This window comes from Dipodomys merriami, unplaced genomic scaffold, assembly GCF_024711535.1.
Source record: "Dipodomys merriami isolate MVZ:Mamm:240054 unplaced genomic scaffold, mDipMer1.0.p SCAF_4, whole genome shotgun sequence".
In the NCBI taxonomy this organism is placed as follows: domain Eukaryota; kingdom Metazoa; phylum Chordata; class Mammalia; order Rodentia; family Heteromyidae; genus Dipodomys; species Dipodomys merriami.
Window position 1 is genome coordinate 94,583,369 of NW_027205603.1, and position 12,879 is coordinate 94,596,247.

The 12,879-nt window shown below is 58.6% G+C and overlaps 2 protein-coding genes across 7 annotated transcripts; one reads left to right on the forward strand and one right to left on the reverse strand.

Moving 5' to 3' along the window:
* Nucleotides 1-402: 402 nt before the first annotated feature.
* LOC138806051 (lymphocyte antigen 6A-2/6E-1-like) lies at nt 403-6,193 on the reverse strand. 5 transcript variants are annotated; one of them, XM_069991523.1, is made up of 6 exons: nt 6,169-6,193; nt 5,487-5,663; nt 2,727-3,772; nt 1,956-2,030; nt 1,489-1,605; nt 403-1,125 (listed from the first exon to the last, which is right to left on the reverse strand). In XM_069991523.1, the coding sequence occupies exons 4-6, from the start codon at nt 2,005-2,007 to the stop codon at nt 902-904; spliced, it is 393 nt and encodes a 130-aa protein (XP_069847624.1). In that variant the 5' UTR covers nt 2,008-2,030; nt 2,727-3,772; nt 5,487-5,663; nt 6,169-6,193; the 3' UTR covers nt 403-901. The 5 variants fall into 5 exon arrangements, with proteins under 5 accessions (XP_069847624.1, XP_069847625.1, XP_069847623.1 ...); XM_069991524.1 differs by lacking the exon at nt 6,169-6,193 and having other exon boundaries at nt 2,727-3,769; nt 5,487-5,874; XM_069991522.1 differs by lacking the exon at nt 6,169-6,193 and having other exon boundaries at nt 5,487-5,874.
* Nucleotides 6,194-8,949: 2,756 nt separating this feature from the next.
* LOC138806360 (lymphocyte antigen 6L-like) lies at nt 8,950-12,032 on the forward strand. Of its 2 annotated transcripts, none has more exons than XM_069991849.1 (3): nt 8,950-9,574; nt 9,995-10,205; nt 10,306-12,032. In XM_069991849.1, the coding sequence occupies exons 1-3, from the start codon at nt 9,310-9,312 to the stop codon at nt 10,313-10,315; spliced, it is 486 nt and encodes a 161-aa protein (XP_069847950.1). In that variant the 5' UTR covers nt 8,950-9,309; the 3' UTR covers nt 10,316-12,032. The 2 variants fall into 2 exon arrangements, with proteins under 2 accessions (XP_069847950.1, XP_069847949.1); XM_069991848.1 differs by having other exon boundaries at nt 10,285-12,031.
* Nucleotides 12,033-12,879: the final 847 nt, after the last annotated feature.

The following is a 12,879-nucleotide window of genomic DNA, read 5'->3' on the forward strand; positions in this document are numbered from 1 at the left end:
CCGGGATATGGGAGGCTTAGGGAATTACACTGGAGTCCTACTGCTTGTTTTACCGGCCTAGGTAGGTAGGTTAAAGATCTGTTATTCCAGGAGCTATTTTTGAAATATAGTTTTATTGTTATTAGGAAGGTGCTGTAAGCCAGCAGTGAGTACATTTCTTCCAATTTGGACAACATCAGTTCTTCCTCTTCCCCCCCAGCCCCCCCACCCCCCCCATATGGGTCACACAGGCTGTTTTCCACACAGTGTCTGCAGAGCACTATAACCGGATTTATCCATCCTCCCCCTTCTGCCCTCCCCCCAAAACCAAACAGCACCGCCAACCACAATAACAACAACAAAATTCATGCTTCAATAAACAAGATTTCATTTTATATATTTTTATTTTTTATTGTTCTTATAAAGGTGCTGTACAGAGGGGTTGCATAAGTTATATAAATTAGGTACATTTAGTGCCGAGCACTCCCATAATCCCAGCTACTCAGGACACTGAGACCTGCTGATCTGACCATCACAGTTCAAAGCCAGCCCAGGCAGGAAAGTCCACCAAAAAGCAGGAAATGGAGCTGTGGTTCAAGTAGTAGAGAGCCAACCTTGAGTGACAGACAGCTAGCTCCCAGACCCTGGGTTCAAGCCCCAGTACTGGCACAAATGGAAAAACAAACATAACTCATCTTGTGCCATTCCCCGCCTGACAGGCTCTGAAGGCATCTCCCTGCAGTGTGCTCTCTCAGAGACCTTATGACGGCTCCATCTTTGGTCTCCTTTGCCTCACCCCCTCCCTCAAGGCTAACTGATACTTAACACTCAGCCTTGGGGCCGCACATCACTGCAGAATTCCTTGTAAGGCGGGCAACCCACTGGGAAAGAAGAGGGCTGTGAGGGAGAGGAGGAAGGGTGATCACAGCCAGAAGCCGAGGCGCACCACCCCCAGGCCCAGCAGGAGCACCCCTGCCAGCATCCAGGTGCTGACCTGCACTGGAACCCCCAAGTTGCACAGATCCTCGCTGCAACAAGATGTCTTTGAGTGGATCATTTTGCCTATGAGTGGTATATTCTTGATGGACATGTTCTTCCCCTTCGGACAAGTAGGGAGGCAGAACTTGTTCTTCACTTTCCTAGACCCTGTAAAAGAAAGGGAGGAGGTGTGACCCCAGGACCCAAGGCAGGCACAGCCTGGCGTCCCAGGCCTGAGAGTCTCTGCACCCATGCCCACGGGGAGAGACAGAGCCTGGCCAAGCCGCAGACAGGGCCACGAGGGACAGGGAGGTCAGCCAGGGCACAGGACCGCGGGCAGTCTGCTCCAGCTCTTCCCAAGCCAGCCCACCCCAGCCTGGTGAGGGGGGTAGGCTGTGGGGGGCTGGACCCCGATGGCAGGATGAGGGGCAGGGACCCCAGAAGCCCCTAGACTCCAGAGAACTGGAGTCATTCCTCCAGGTGACCCCAGACGCACCCTGCCCTACCTCCCAGCACAACCCCAGGACTCACCCATAGCCATCCCCACTTCCTGGGTGACACAGACCCCATTGGGGAAGGGGCAGGTGGACGGCTTGCACGTGCTGTCCTGGGTGGCACCCACACACTGGTAACACTGCAGACTCTGAGCTGGGAGAGGCCGAGGCCGTGAGGCAGGGCCCCCCCAGGCCCTCCCCGTACACGACCCCATTCCCACCAGACTGGGAGGCCAGAAGGCCAGGCCAGAGGCCCTCCTGCCGGTCACCTCCCCCCGGGGCCTGGGCAGGGGCCAGGCCATCCAGACACACTGGCTGGGTCCTGCCCTGTCCACCACCCAGCCCAGGAGAGGGGTCAGGGCTTGCCTGGGTGAGCGAGGGAGAGGCGGTGGGGCTGCTGGGCAGAGGCTTGTGCCCCCTCCCCTGCCCGGCCCTCAGCTGACCCCAGGGGCCAGCTGCCCAGTTCACCCCGAGCTCTCTGGCCGGGTTTCCTCCCCAGCTCACCTCTCTCTGCACACAGTAGGGCAGCCAGCAGGATGATCACAAAGGGCGCCATGGCGGGGGAACTGCTCACCTAGGCTGAGGGGTGCACAGACAAAGCTGGGCCTGGGTGTGAGCCGACATCCCCTCCAGGGCCGGCCCAGGCCCTGCCAGCTCCCCAGAGGAGGAGCGCCTTCCCGAGCCCCCATCCTGTCCCCACCCCACGCAGCAGAGCCCACGGCCGGCCCCGGCTGCCCCACCTGTCCTCAGGTCCTCTGGCTGGCCAGCAGCGGCAAGTGAGGATGGAGCAGAGGAGCACAGGAGCTGGGCCTAGATCGAGCGATGGCCCCGCCCAGGCCCCACCCAGGCCCCGCCCAGAGCCCCACGGCCCCGCCCAGTCGCTCCCAACACCTCCTCCAGGCAGCTGGCCCCTGGGGCCAGAGGCTAGGTAGGGTCCCTTTCTCCTGGGCCCACAGTGTCTGTTGTGGGGATTTCCGCTCCTTTGGGAGAGGCAGGCTGAGCAGCTGGGCACCGCTGGCCCTCAGGGGCAGGTCAGAGGACAGAGAGGGCTGGAGGGCCTGCCCCGGTGCTGGCACCCAGGAACGCTCTGGTGGGTGGCAGGAGGGGACAGGGCACAGGAAGGCACTGGAAATCCACACCTCCCCATCTGAGATTCCTGGGACCCAGTTTCTTCAAGCAGTTTATTTTAGGGACCCTTCTAGGTGCCTGGCTCTGATTGTCCACATCCTACGTCACCAAACATGAGGGTCCTGGGTCAGATCACCATGGTCACACCTGGGGATGACACCACACGGTGGGATATGCCCACTCAACACGTTCACAAACTCCACGGCCTCCGGTGGACCGCCGCCGCTCGGCTGTGTCTCCATCCCCGAGTTCCTTCTTTTTCTATTTGTTGGTTTGTTTGGTGTGTGTGTGCACTCCAGCACGGGTCACACACATTCCAGTCCTGGGACTTGAACCAAGGGCCTCCTGCTCTTGCTTAGCCGTTTTTGCTCAAGGTTAGAGCTCTACCACTGGAGCCACACCACTTTTGGCTTTTTGCTGGCTAATTGGAGATAAAAATGCCAGAGAATTTCCTGTCAGGGCTGGCTTTGAACCTTAATCCTCAGATCTCAGCCTCCTGAGGAGCTGGGATTACAGCTACTGAGCATCAGCACCTGCCTCCACATATATTCCTTCTGTATACACTAAAATTCATGCTGAAGAAGGAGCTCTTTTTTGCCTCTGTCTGAGTCTTTGTCCACAAACTTGTCCGACTGGCTGCATCTCCACGCCCCCTCAGCACTGCAGTCAGTTACTACCCTTCCAGCAGACTTTGTTTCTTGTTTGGGGGTGGTTTGTTTTTTTTTTGCTGTTTGTGGGGCTTGAACTCTGGGCTTGGGCGCGGTCCCTGTGCTCTTCAGCTCAAGGTGAGCATCAAGCAGACTTTGATGGTGGCAGGTGTCTCCTGGGGGTAACGATGTTTTCTGATGATTGGAGACCCTGAGCATCTTTCCATGTGCTCATTGCCTCCTGAATTTTTTAAATTTTTATTGTTATTATAAAGGTGGTGTCCAGAGGGTTACCATCACATCTCAGGTAAAGAGCACGTTTGTTTTTGAGCAGTGTCACCCCTTTGCTGACGCTCCTGAATTTCCTCTTGGTGACGTCTACTTCACGTTTTGCTGCCCAGGCTGCGAATTTGTCTCACTGGGAGAAAACCATAGCAAGGCAGGTTGTGCTGAAGTCTGTAGGGACCCTCAAGTCTCCGACACAAGAGGCTCAGCCAAGTCCAGAGCGGAATGAGAGGAGAGCCCCATCAGCCCCTGGTTAGCCTACTAACACAAAAGACAAGAAGAACGGGGAAGGCACTCAGGAAGAATCGCCAGCACCTGGCCCACCCCTGGCTTGTCAACAGAAACCACCTGTGATGTCACAGGGGGTCACTGCCCGCACCAGAGCTATGGTGGAGGGCCGAGGGCAGAGGGCGGACCCCTAGCTGCTCCCTCGAGGCCTAGGAGCTGGGACATCCTGACAGACACCCACTGAGTCACTGTGGTCCTAAGGTCACAGCACCACACATCCATCACTGTGATGCTGGGATACACAAGTCAGCCACGCTGCCCACCGCTTAAGAAAGCGGCACCCGGTCCAGCAATAGCACTTGACAGTGCTGCTGGTTTATGTCCGCACCAGATGCACTTTTATCTTACTCCAGAGTTGCACTCCTGATATTTATTAAGCAGTAACTGAGCCAGATGCCAGTGTCTCACACCTGTCATCCTAGCTACTCGGGAGGCTGAGATGTGAGGATCGCAGTTCAAAGCCAACATAGACAGGAAAGTCTTGAGACTCTTATCTCCAAGAAACCATTAAAAATTTGGAAGTAGAGCTGTGGTTCACATGGTAGAGTACTAGCCTTAAGCAAGAAAAAAAATCTCAGGGACAGCGCCCTGCCTGAGTTCAAGCCTCAGGACTAGGGAAAAAGGAAGAGAAGAGAGTCCAGCAGCCGCAGGCAGGTGCTGAGCTGGCCCCGAGTCACCCAGGCCAGGCACAGGGCGTCCCTGGGGAGGAGGTGGACCTGCGGATGCGGCCCGCAGCGGCTCAGGCTCTGTGTGTTGTGTTTTAAGTTTTAACTGAAGTGGTGCCATTGCTCCAGTGGTAGAGCACTCGCCTTGAGCGGAAGAGCTGAACAGTGTCCAGGCCCAGAGTTCAAGCCCCACAAAAGCCCCGACCAAAAAAAAAAAAAAAAAAAAAAAAGTTAAAAAGTCTTGCCGGGCGCGGGTGGCTCACGCCTGTCATCCTAGCTACTCAGGAGGCTGAGATCTGAGGATCGAGGTTCAAAGCCAGCCTGGGCAGGAAAGTCTGTGAGACTCCTATCTCCAACAAACCACCAGAAAACCAGAAGTTGTGCGGTGGCTCAAGGAGCGCTCGCCTGGAGCTGAAGAGCTGGGGACAGCGCCCAGGCCCAGAGTTCAAGCCCTACCACAACCACCAACAAAAAAAAATTAGGAAGAGCCTTCTAGAATAAGGATATGAAGGGTTTTTGATGTTTTGTTTTGTCTTTTTTTTCCTATTTCTGTCCTTTTTAAACCATGGTGGAGCGCAAACTCAGGAACACTCCACCACTGAACTACATTACAAGCTCAGCAAAAAATAAAACATACATATGTGTATATTTATATATATGGTTGATATTTATACATGATATATATATATATATATATATACACATATGTTGGACGGGGCATGGTAGTGCATATCTATAATCCCAGTTACTGCAGGGCCGTGATAGGAGGATTGTAGAGATAGGAAGACTGTGGGGACTGGGCCAGATAGGCCAATGTATGAAACCACATCTGAAAACAAACTAAACCAAAAAGGGCCTGGGTGTGACTCAAGAGGTAGAGCATTTGTCTAGCAATCCTGAGGCCCTGAGTTCAAACCCCAGAGCCATCTTAAAAGTGTGTGTGTGTGTGTGTGTGTGTGTGTGTGGTGCCTTACCTATATTTTGTTTGTGCTTTAAGCTAAGTGTTATTTAAAAAGACTCACCGTCAGCTACGGAGAGCGCAGGGGTTGGGAGGGTCTTGCTGGAGATGAGCAGGGCAGCAAGTCAGTGAGGGCCCATCCCAGCCACAAGCTGAGCGGGGCCCCGCCGGGACCCAGCTGGGGAGAGGCCACAGGCAGGACGGCTGTTGGAGGACAGCCCTGGGCAAAACCTGAAGAAAACTAAAGCAAAGTGGCAGGCAGACAGGGCAGACGCTCACCTCGCAAGAGGGCCCTGAGTTCAAAGTCCAGCGCCAAAACCGCAAAAAGGTAAAACATTAAAATTGAAGCATCAAATTACAACAAATGAAACTTAATGCATTAACAAAGCAAGAGCTTGCACACCGCCTAGCAAATGCTGGTTGATGCAGGGTAATATCTCAGGCCTCCTCTCTGAGCCCTCCCTCCCTGTGTCCCTCCCTCCCAGCCCCCGCTCAGTGGTCTGTGGGCTCAGTGGTCAGTGGCGTCAGGTGGCTGCACGGGAGGCTGCTCTCCTCTAACGGCGAGTTTGCACAGCGCACTCAGGGCGCTGGTCTGTCCGCTTGGACGCACAAACCCACTGAGGCACTGTGATGCGCCGCTCAGGGCAGCGCTGGCTGGGTAGAGGTCCAGGAATGGAGAAGCCTGAGTTGGTTGGGCGGGGCTTCCCGGGGGCAGAGAAGCCCGTCCCTCACCCCTCACCCCTCACCTCCTGGCTCCTGCGCCCCAGGCTAAACCTCTCCTCACGCAGCTGCGGCCTGGATGCCTCATCCTGGTTGTGAAATACTCCTCGTGACCCCCAGCTCCCAGGGCAGCCTGGCTCTGGAGTGCAACCCCGTCCAAGCTCCAGTCCGATTTGGTTAAGGTCGTGTGGTTTCCATCATTACCTTTATCTCACTGGATTGTAAATTCCCACCCGTGGGGCAGGTCGAGGGGCCCCACGGGCTCCTCCACACCGGCTGACTGTCCGAGTCACTCACTGCGATGGACCGGCCTGGGCAGGGCCTCAGCCGCCGCCCCCAGCCCCCCACTTTCACCTGGGAGTGCGCCTTTCTATGTGAACTTTACTGTGGATGATAACCTTTGCTATTACTGCACGTTCTGAGACTCATCCGAGGAAGAAGGTGGTGGGAAAGCAGGCGGAAGCCATTGCTGGGCGGTGGAGGCGGGGCGGGGCGGGGAGCCTGGACTCCCAGCCCGAGGCTGAGGGTAACGCAGGTGACACCAGAGGCTGAGGGCGGAGAACAGCCAGTCTTCCTTCCTCAGTACCAAATCTGCCTTCTAGGGAAACCACAACAAAATCCTGAAGCTCCCTTCACTGGAAACCACAGGAACAAAACCAGAACAAGTCTAGGCCCATGCTTCTGCTCATCACCACAGTAGCTCAGATATATCTCAGACCTGGATGTAAAATTCACCCGAGACCACAGGACACAGCAGCACAAAGCCTAGAGAAGCCAGGCAGGGTCTCACACACCCCAGTTACTACCAGGAGGACCAAGGTTCTAGGCCAGCCTGGGCCAGAAGTTCGCAATGCAGCAGCGGGGTCTGGTGGAATATGCCGGCATCTCAGGATGTTTGCACAGGAGGATCTCAGTCCGGACTGGCTAGGGCACGCGTCCAGACCCCATCTGAACAATGTGGCTGCCTGGTGGAACCTGAGTTCCCATCCCAGGACCTCCCAAAACAAAGCCCTGGTGAGAGGCAGCTCCTGAGTGCGTCACAGGGGAAACTGAGGCACGACAGATGATGAGGCATGGAAATGAGGAAGGGGAACTCGGAAATGGAGAGCGCAAACGCCAGCCTGAGAAGGAAGAGCCGGCGCCCTCTTCTTTATTCGGGCGAGTTGCACCACGAAGGGCAGCAGCGTCCGCCGGCCCCTCTTCCCTCCTCTCCCCTCCTCTCCCCTCTCCCCGCCTCTCTCCCCTCCTCTCCCCCCATCTCCCCGCCTCTCTCCCCTCTCCCCTCCCTCCCAGCCTCTCCCCCCTCTCCCCCCATCTCCCCTCCTCTCTCCTCCTCTCCCCCATCTCCCCGCCTCTCTCCCCCTCCCCCCCCTCCCAGCCTCTCCCCCCTCTCCCCTCCTCTCCCCCCCTCTCCCCTCCTCTCCCCGCCTCTCCCTCCTCTCCCCCCTCTCCCCGCCTCTCCCCCCTCTCCCCGCCTCTCCCCCCTCTCCCCCCCTCTCCCGGCCTCTCCCCTCCTCTCCCCCCCTCTCCCCGCCTCTCTCCCCTCTCCCCCATCTCCCCGCCTCTCTCCCCCTCCCCTCCCTCCCAGCCTCTCCCCCTCTCCCCGCCTCTCCCCTCCCCTCCCTCCCAGCCTCTCCCCCCCTCTCCCCGCCTCTCTCCCCCTCCCCCCGCCTCTCTCCCCTCCCCTCCCTCCCCGCCTCTCCCCTCCTCTCCCCGCCTCTCTCCTCCTCTCCCCCCATCTCCCCGCCTCTCTCCCCCTCCCCTCCCTCCCAGCCTCTCCCCCCTCTCCCCGCCTCTCCCCTCCTCCCCCCCTCCCCTCCCTCCCCGCCTCTCCCCCCTCTCCCCGCCTCTCCCCTCCTCCCCCCTCCCCTCCCTCCCCGCCTCTCCCCTCCTCCCCCCTCCCCTCCTCTCCCCCCCTCCCCTCCCCCCCGCCTCTCCCCTCCTCTCCCCGCCGTCCCTTAGACTCCAGCCTTTCACTGCGCAGTAGCAGGAGCGACGCCCCTTGTCCTGGGGGCGCACCCCACCCGGGATCTGCGAGGAGCCTGGGAAGGCCCCGCCTGGGCGCCGGGAACTCAGCGCTCGGCCCAAGGCACACACGGGAGCTGTTCCCGCCTCGGTCTCGCGGACTGCGTCCCTCGGCGCGGCGGCTCCCGCCGTCATCCTAGGGCTCGGGAGGCTGAGATCCGGAGGATCGCGGCTCAGAGCCGGCCCGGGCCGGAAGCCCTGGCTCCCACCGGTCATTCATCGGTTAAAGCTGGAAGCGCAGCTGCGGCGGAAGCGGAAGCGCTCGTCGTGAGCAGAGAAACCCGGGCAGCGCCCGGCCCCGGGCCAGCGCCAAAAACGACCGAGAGCGAGCGACCCCCGCCGGCCGGGGCGGGCCGGGCCGGGGAGGCCGGCTAGGGGAGGAGGGGAGGTCCTCCGGGCCGGCCGGGCGGTACTGGTGCGGGGAGTCCCCGCGTCTCCGCGCCTCGCCGCCTCCCGGGTCGCCCTCGGGAGAGAAGCGGCCTCCAGACCACCGCGTCCCTAGCCCGACGCCCCGGCGCGCCCCGGGCCTCCGGCCCCGCCCACCCGCAGGCCCCGCCCACCCGCAGGCCCCGCCCATCCGGAGGCCCCGCCCGCCTGCAGGGCCCGCCCACCTCGTAGGGCCCGCCCACCCACAGGCCACGCCCCGGTGCCCGCCCATCCCGCAGGCCCCGCTAGAGGCTCCGCCCCCACCCGGCGCTTCCCCAGTCCGGCCCAATTGGTCTGGTCACAGCCTGCAGGCCCCGCCCTGTCCAGGACCGTCCTGAGCGTGTTCTGGGTCAGGGCAGCCTCTGCTGTCCCGGGGCTGTTCTGGGCTGTCCTGGGGGCATCCTGGAGTCGTGCTGAGTTGTCCTGGGCTGTCTTGGCCTGGCCTGGTCTGTCCTGGGGTGTTCAGGGCTGTCCTGGGGTAGTCTAGGGGCGTCCTGCGTGTCCTGGGCCCTGAGTCAGGATCTGAAGCTGGACTGGGAGCCGTGCCCTGCCGCTTGGACCTATGGCACAGCAGGTGCCAGGAGGAGGCCAGCCCAGGCCTGCCCAGGCAGCCCTGGGGACCAGCCCTTCCCCGAGCCCCTCCCCCAGGGCGTGGTGAGGGCCGTGGGCGGGGCGAGAGCGCGCAGCCTGGTGGCCGGCCTGGGCCAGCCCACACCATGGAGGGGCTGGTGCTGGCGGTCTGGGTGTCCCTGGTGTCCGCAGAGCTGGTGGGCTCTGCAGAGGCACCAGGCAGGGGGTGCACGGGGGGCCCCGGCCCTCTGGTCCCGCAGGCTGTCCACCTGGTGCCCCGCAGCACCTCCCACGCCAGTAATCTGAGCTGCTTCCAGTGCTTCAAAGCCCAAAGCAAGAACCAGTGCCACCCCACCAAGTGCCAGGAGGGCCAGCAGGTCTGCGTCTCCAACGAGGTGACCATCTTCTCCCGTGAGTCCACCGCCTGGCCGCTCCGGCTCAGGTCCCTGCTTGGTTCAGAACCCCAGCGGGGGGGGGGGGACAGAGGGGAGGACATGGAGCACTAGGAAGGCAACTACCCCCATGGGAATAACACAAGCTGTCCCTGTGCCCAGGTGACCTGTGGGAACACATGGCAGCTGGCGATTGCTGGACCGTCTGGCTCCCTGGGGCCATGCCCGCCCCTGGGCCAGGCCAGCCCAGCACACGGCCTCCTCCCCGAGGCCCCATGTCCCAGGGCCCGGTTGCGGCATGATTCACTTAAGAGATCCATTCATGAAATGCGGGCTGTCCTCCACTTCCCGTTTCCCTGGGAATGATCCAAGAAAGGCCCTGGCACCGCGCCCTCTCGCTGGGGACTGGGGGCCAGCCGCTGTCTCCTGACTCCCGCAGGATCAAGGATCCGAGTTCTCCTAAGCAAGCGCTGCGCTCTGCAGTGCCCCAACTCCAACAGTGTGTTCCAGTGGAACGTGGCCACCTACCTGCAGGGCAGGATCACCAGGCGGTGCTGCTCCCTGCCACTCTGCAACGCCGCGCTGGGACTCGGCGCCCTGCCCGGGGGGCTCCCGCTGCCAGTGGCCCTGAGCGTCGCCAGAACCCTGTGGTAAAGACCCTCAGCCTGTGCCTCTGCCCACTGGCATCTCCTGCCCTCTCCAGCTGCTGTCCACTTCTATTCCTGCCAGGATGCCCCGGGTTCTCTCCAGGGGGCGCTGAGCCGGAGGCCGCCGGGGCCTGGCAAAGCCGGAGGAACGGGAGACACCACAGCTGCGGTCCGCCCCTCACCCACTCTTCCCTCCGCACTGGCCCCTCCGCCCAAGATGCCCGGGCAAGGGAGTGCCCACAGAGGGGTCCTCGCTGTCCCCTCCACACTGCTCAGAGACTGGGTGGCCCCACAGGCCCGCCCCCCTCCTGCTGGGGGAATCACCTCACCGGGCTCCCTCTCTCTGAACAGAAGACCCACTGTCCCTGGGGTGGCGTTTGCCAGGCTATGGTCTGGGTCCTATGAGGCCACTGGCCATGGGGGGGGCAGTGCCACAGAGGGGGCAGGATGGGACCTGAGGACTTGTGTTTGGTATACGCTTTTCCTCAGGAAGGGGGGCTGGGTGGGCAGGGCAGGGCTCCGCGATGGGGAGGAACACAGGAGGGCCCCAAGGGACCCAGCAGCAGCAACATCTGAGATCCGCTCCTGAGGACCAACTGCCACTCTCCCACGTCTCCCCCCAGCTTCACGTTCTTCCCAGAATAACACATTACCCACCTCAGCGTTGCTAATGGTCCTAAGCTGACTTTGAACAATGTGATAAAATATATGACATCATGACACAGAGTTCACCAAAAAGGTAATTTCAAATGTCCCAAACGTTGTGTGTATGTAGCAGTCCTGGGCTTGAACTCAGGGTCTGATCACTGTCTCTGAGCTTTTTTTTGTCAGTCATGGGGCTTGAACTCAGGGCCTGGGCGCTGTCCCTGTGCTCTTCAGCTCAAGGCAAGCGCTCTACCACTTGAGCCACAGCACCACTTCCAGCTTTCTAGTGGTTTATTGGGGATAAGAATCTCACAGACTTTTCCTGCCTGGGCTGTCTTTGAACACTGATCCTCAGATCTCAGCCTGCGAGTAGCTAGGATTATAGGTGTGAGCACCGGCACCCAGCTGTCTGAGCCTTTTTGTTCAAGGCTAGTACTCTACCACTTAAGCCACACTTCCACTTATGGCTTTTTTTTGGGGGGGGGCAGTAATTGGAGATAGGAATCTCATGGACTTTCCTGTGCAGGCTGGCTTTGAGCCAGGATCCTCAGATCTCAGCTTCCTGAGTAGCCAGGATTACAGGCCTGAGCACTTTTAATTTACCTGCAGTACAGTTAGGATTAAGGTCAGCAGATTCAAAACTGCCCACCTTCTTGAGTCATAAAACAAGTCATAGTCAGGTATATTAAATCTCCTAAAACTCTCATCCAGAAACTTTGTAGATTTTCTTTAATTAGAATTTCATGAATATAATTTGCTAGGTTTATACCTAAGTTCTTTTTTTAGGAGGTGCTGTTGTACGTGTTAAGATTTTTACATTTCAGGTTCTACTTGCATGTTTCTGGTCTATATGTGAGCGCTGATGATACTGACATTAGTCTTACAACTTTGTTCCACTGCTTTTTAGCTCTAAGATGTGTGAACTAGTTCACTTTCACATTTACTACTAGGGAGCTCAACCTCACACCTGCATCAAGAATGCTCAGTGTCACTTTTTCCTAACCCAATATGCAAGCGGGGCCGCTCCCCACCTCCCCTTTCTTCCCCACTTCCTTGGTAGGTATTTGAATGTATAATTCATTTTTCTTGCCACCTAACGTTTTTGTGGGGGAGTTTGAGGTATTAGGGTTTGCACTGAGGCAGGGCCTCACAATTTGTAGGACTCCAGTCCTGCTTTTTTGTTGTTGTTTGTTTTTCTGGTTATTTTCAAGGTAGAGTCTTGTGAACTTTTCTGCCGGGGGGGGGGGGGGGGGGGGCTCAAACTGTGATCCTTCCTCAGCTCCCGCCTGGCGGGGTCGGGTTGTTCTGTGTCTACAGCAGGCATTGGTGAGGCTCCATTCTCTCTCCGTTCCTGTAGCCTCTGCACCGGCTCTGCTCCGCTTCCTGATTCCAAGATTTAACTTGAGTGTCTTTTTGCAGACTCCCTATAAAAACACAATTACCAAACTCGGGAGAAATCCCACAGCTGCCAGCCGGTTCCCATGTTGGGGACACAGGAAGACCTCTGCAGCCTCTGGGGGGGAGGTGATGGCCGGGGCACCCTCAGGCACCCTCAAACGCCTGAAGACAGATGCCGACACCTGAGTGAGATGGGTCAGGGTGCCAACCCCATCTGCAGAAAATCAGGGCCACAAGCCAGGCAACGATGGCTCACACCTGTAGTCCCAGCTACTCAGGAGGCTGAGATCCAAGGATCGTACCTGCAATCCTAGATCTCAGGAGGCTGAGATCTGAGGATCAGAAGCCAGCCTGAGCAGGAAAGTTCCTGAGACTCTTTTTGTTTTTGTTTTTTGCTGTATATGTGGTACTGAGGAATCGAACCCAGGGCTTCATTCATGCATGCTAGACAAGCACTCTACCACTAAACCACATTCCCAGTCCTCCTAAGACTCTTATCTCCAATTAACCACCAGAAAACCAGAAGTAGAGCTGTGGCTCAAAGCACTAGAGTGCTAGCCTTGAGCAGCACAGTGGCCAGGCCCTGAGTTCAAACCCCATGACCAACAAAAAAAAAAGGTTAAAAAAAAAAAAA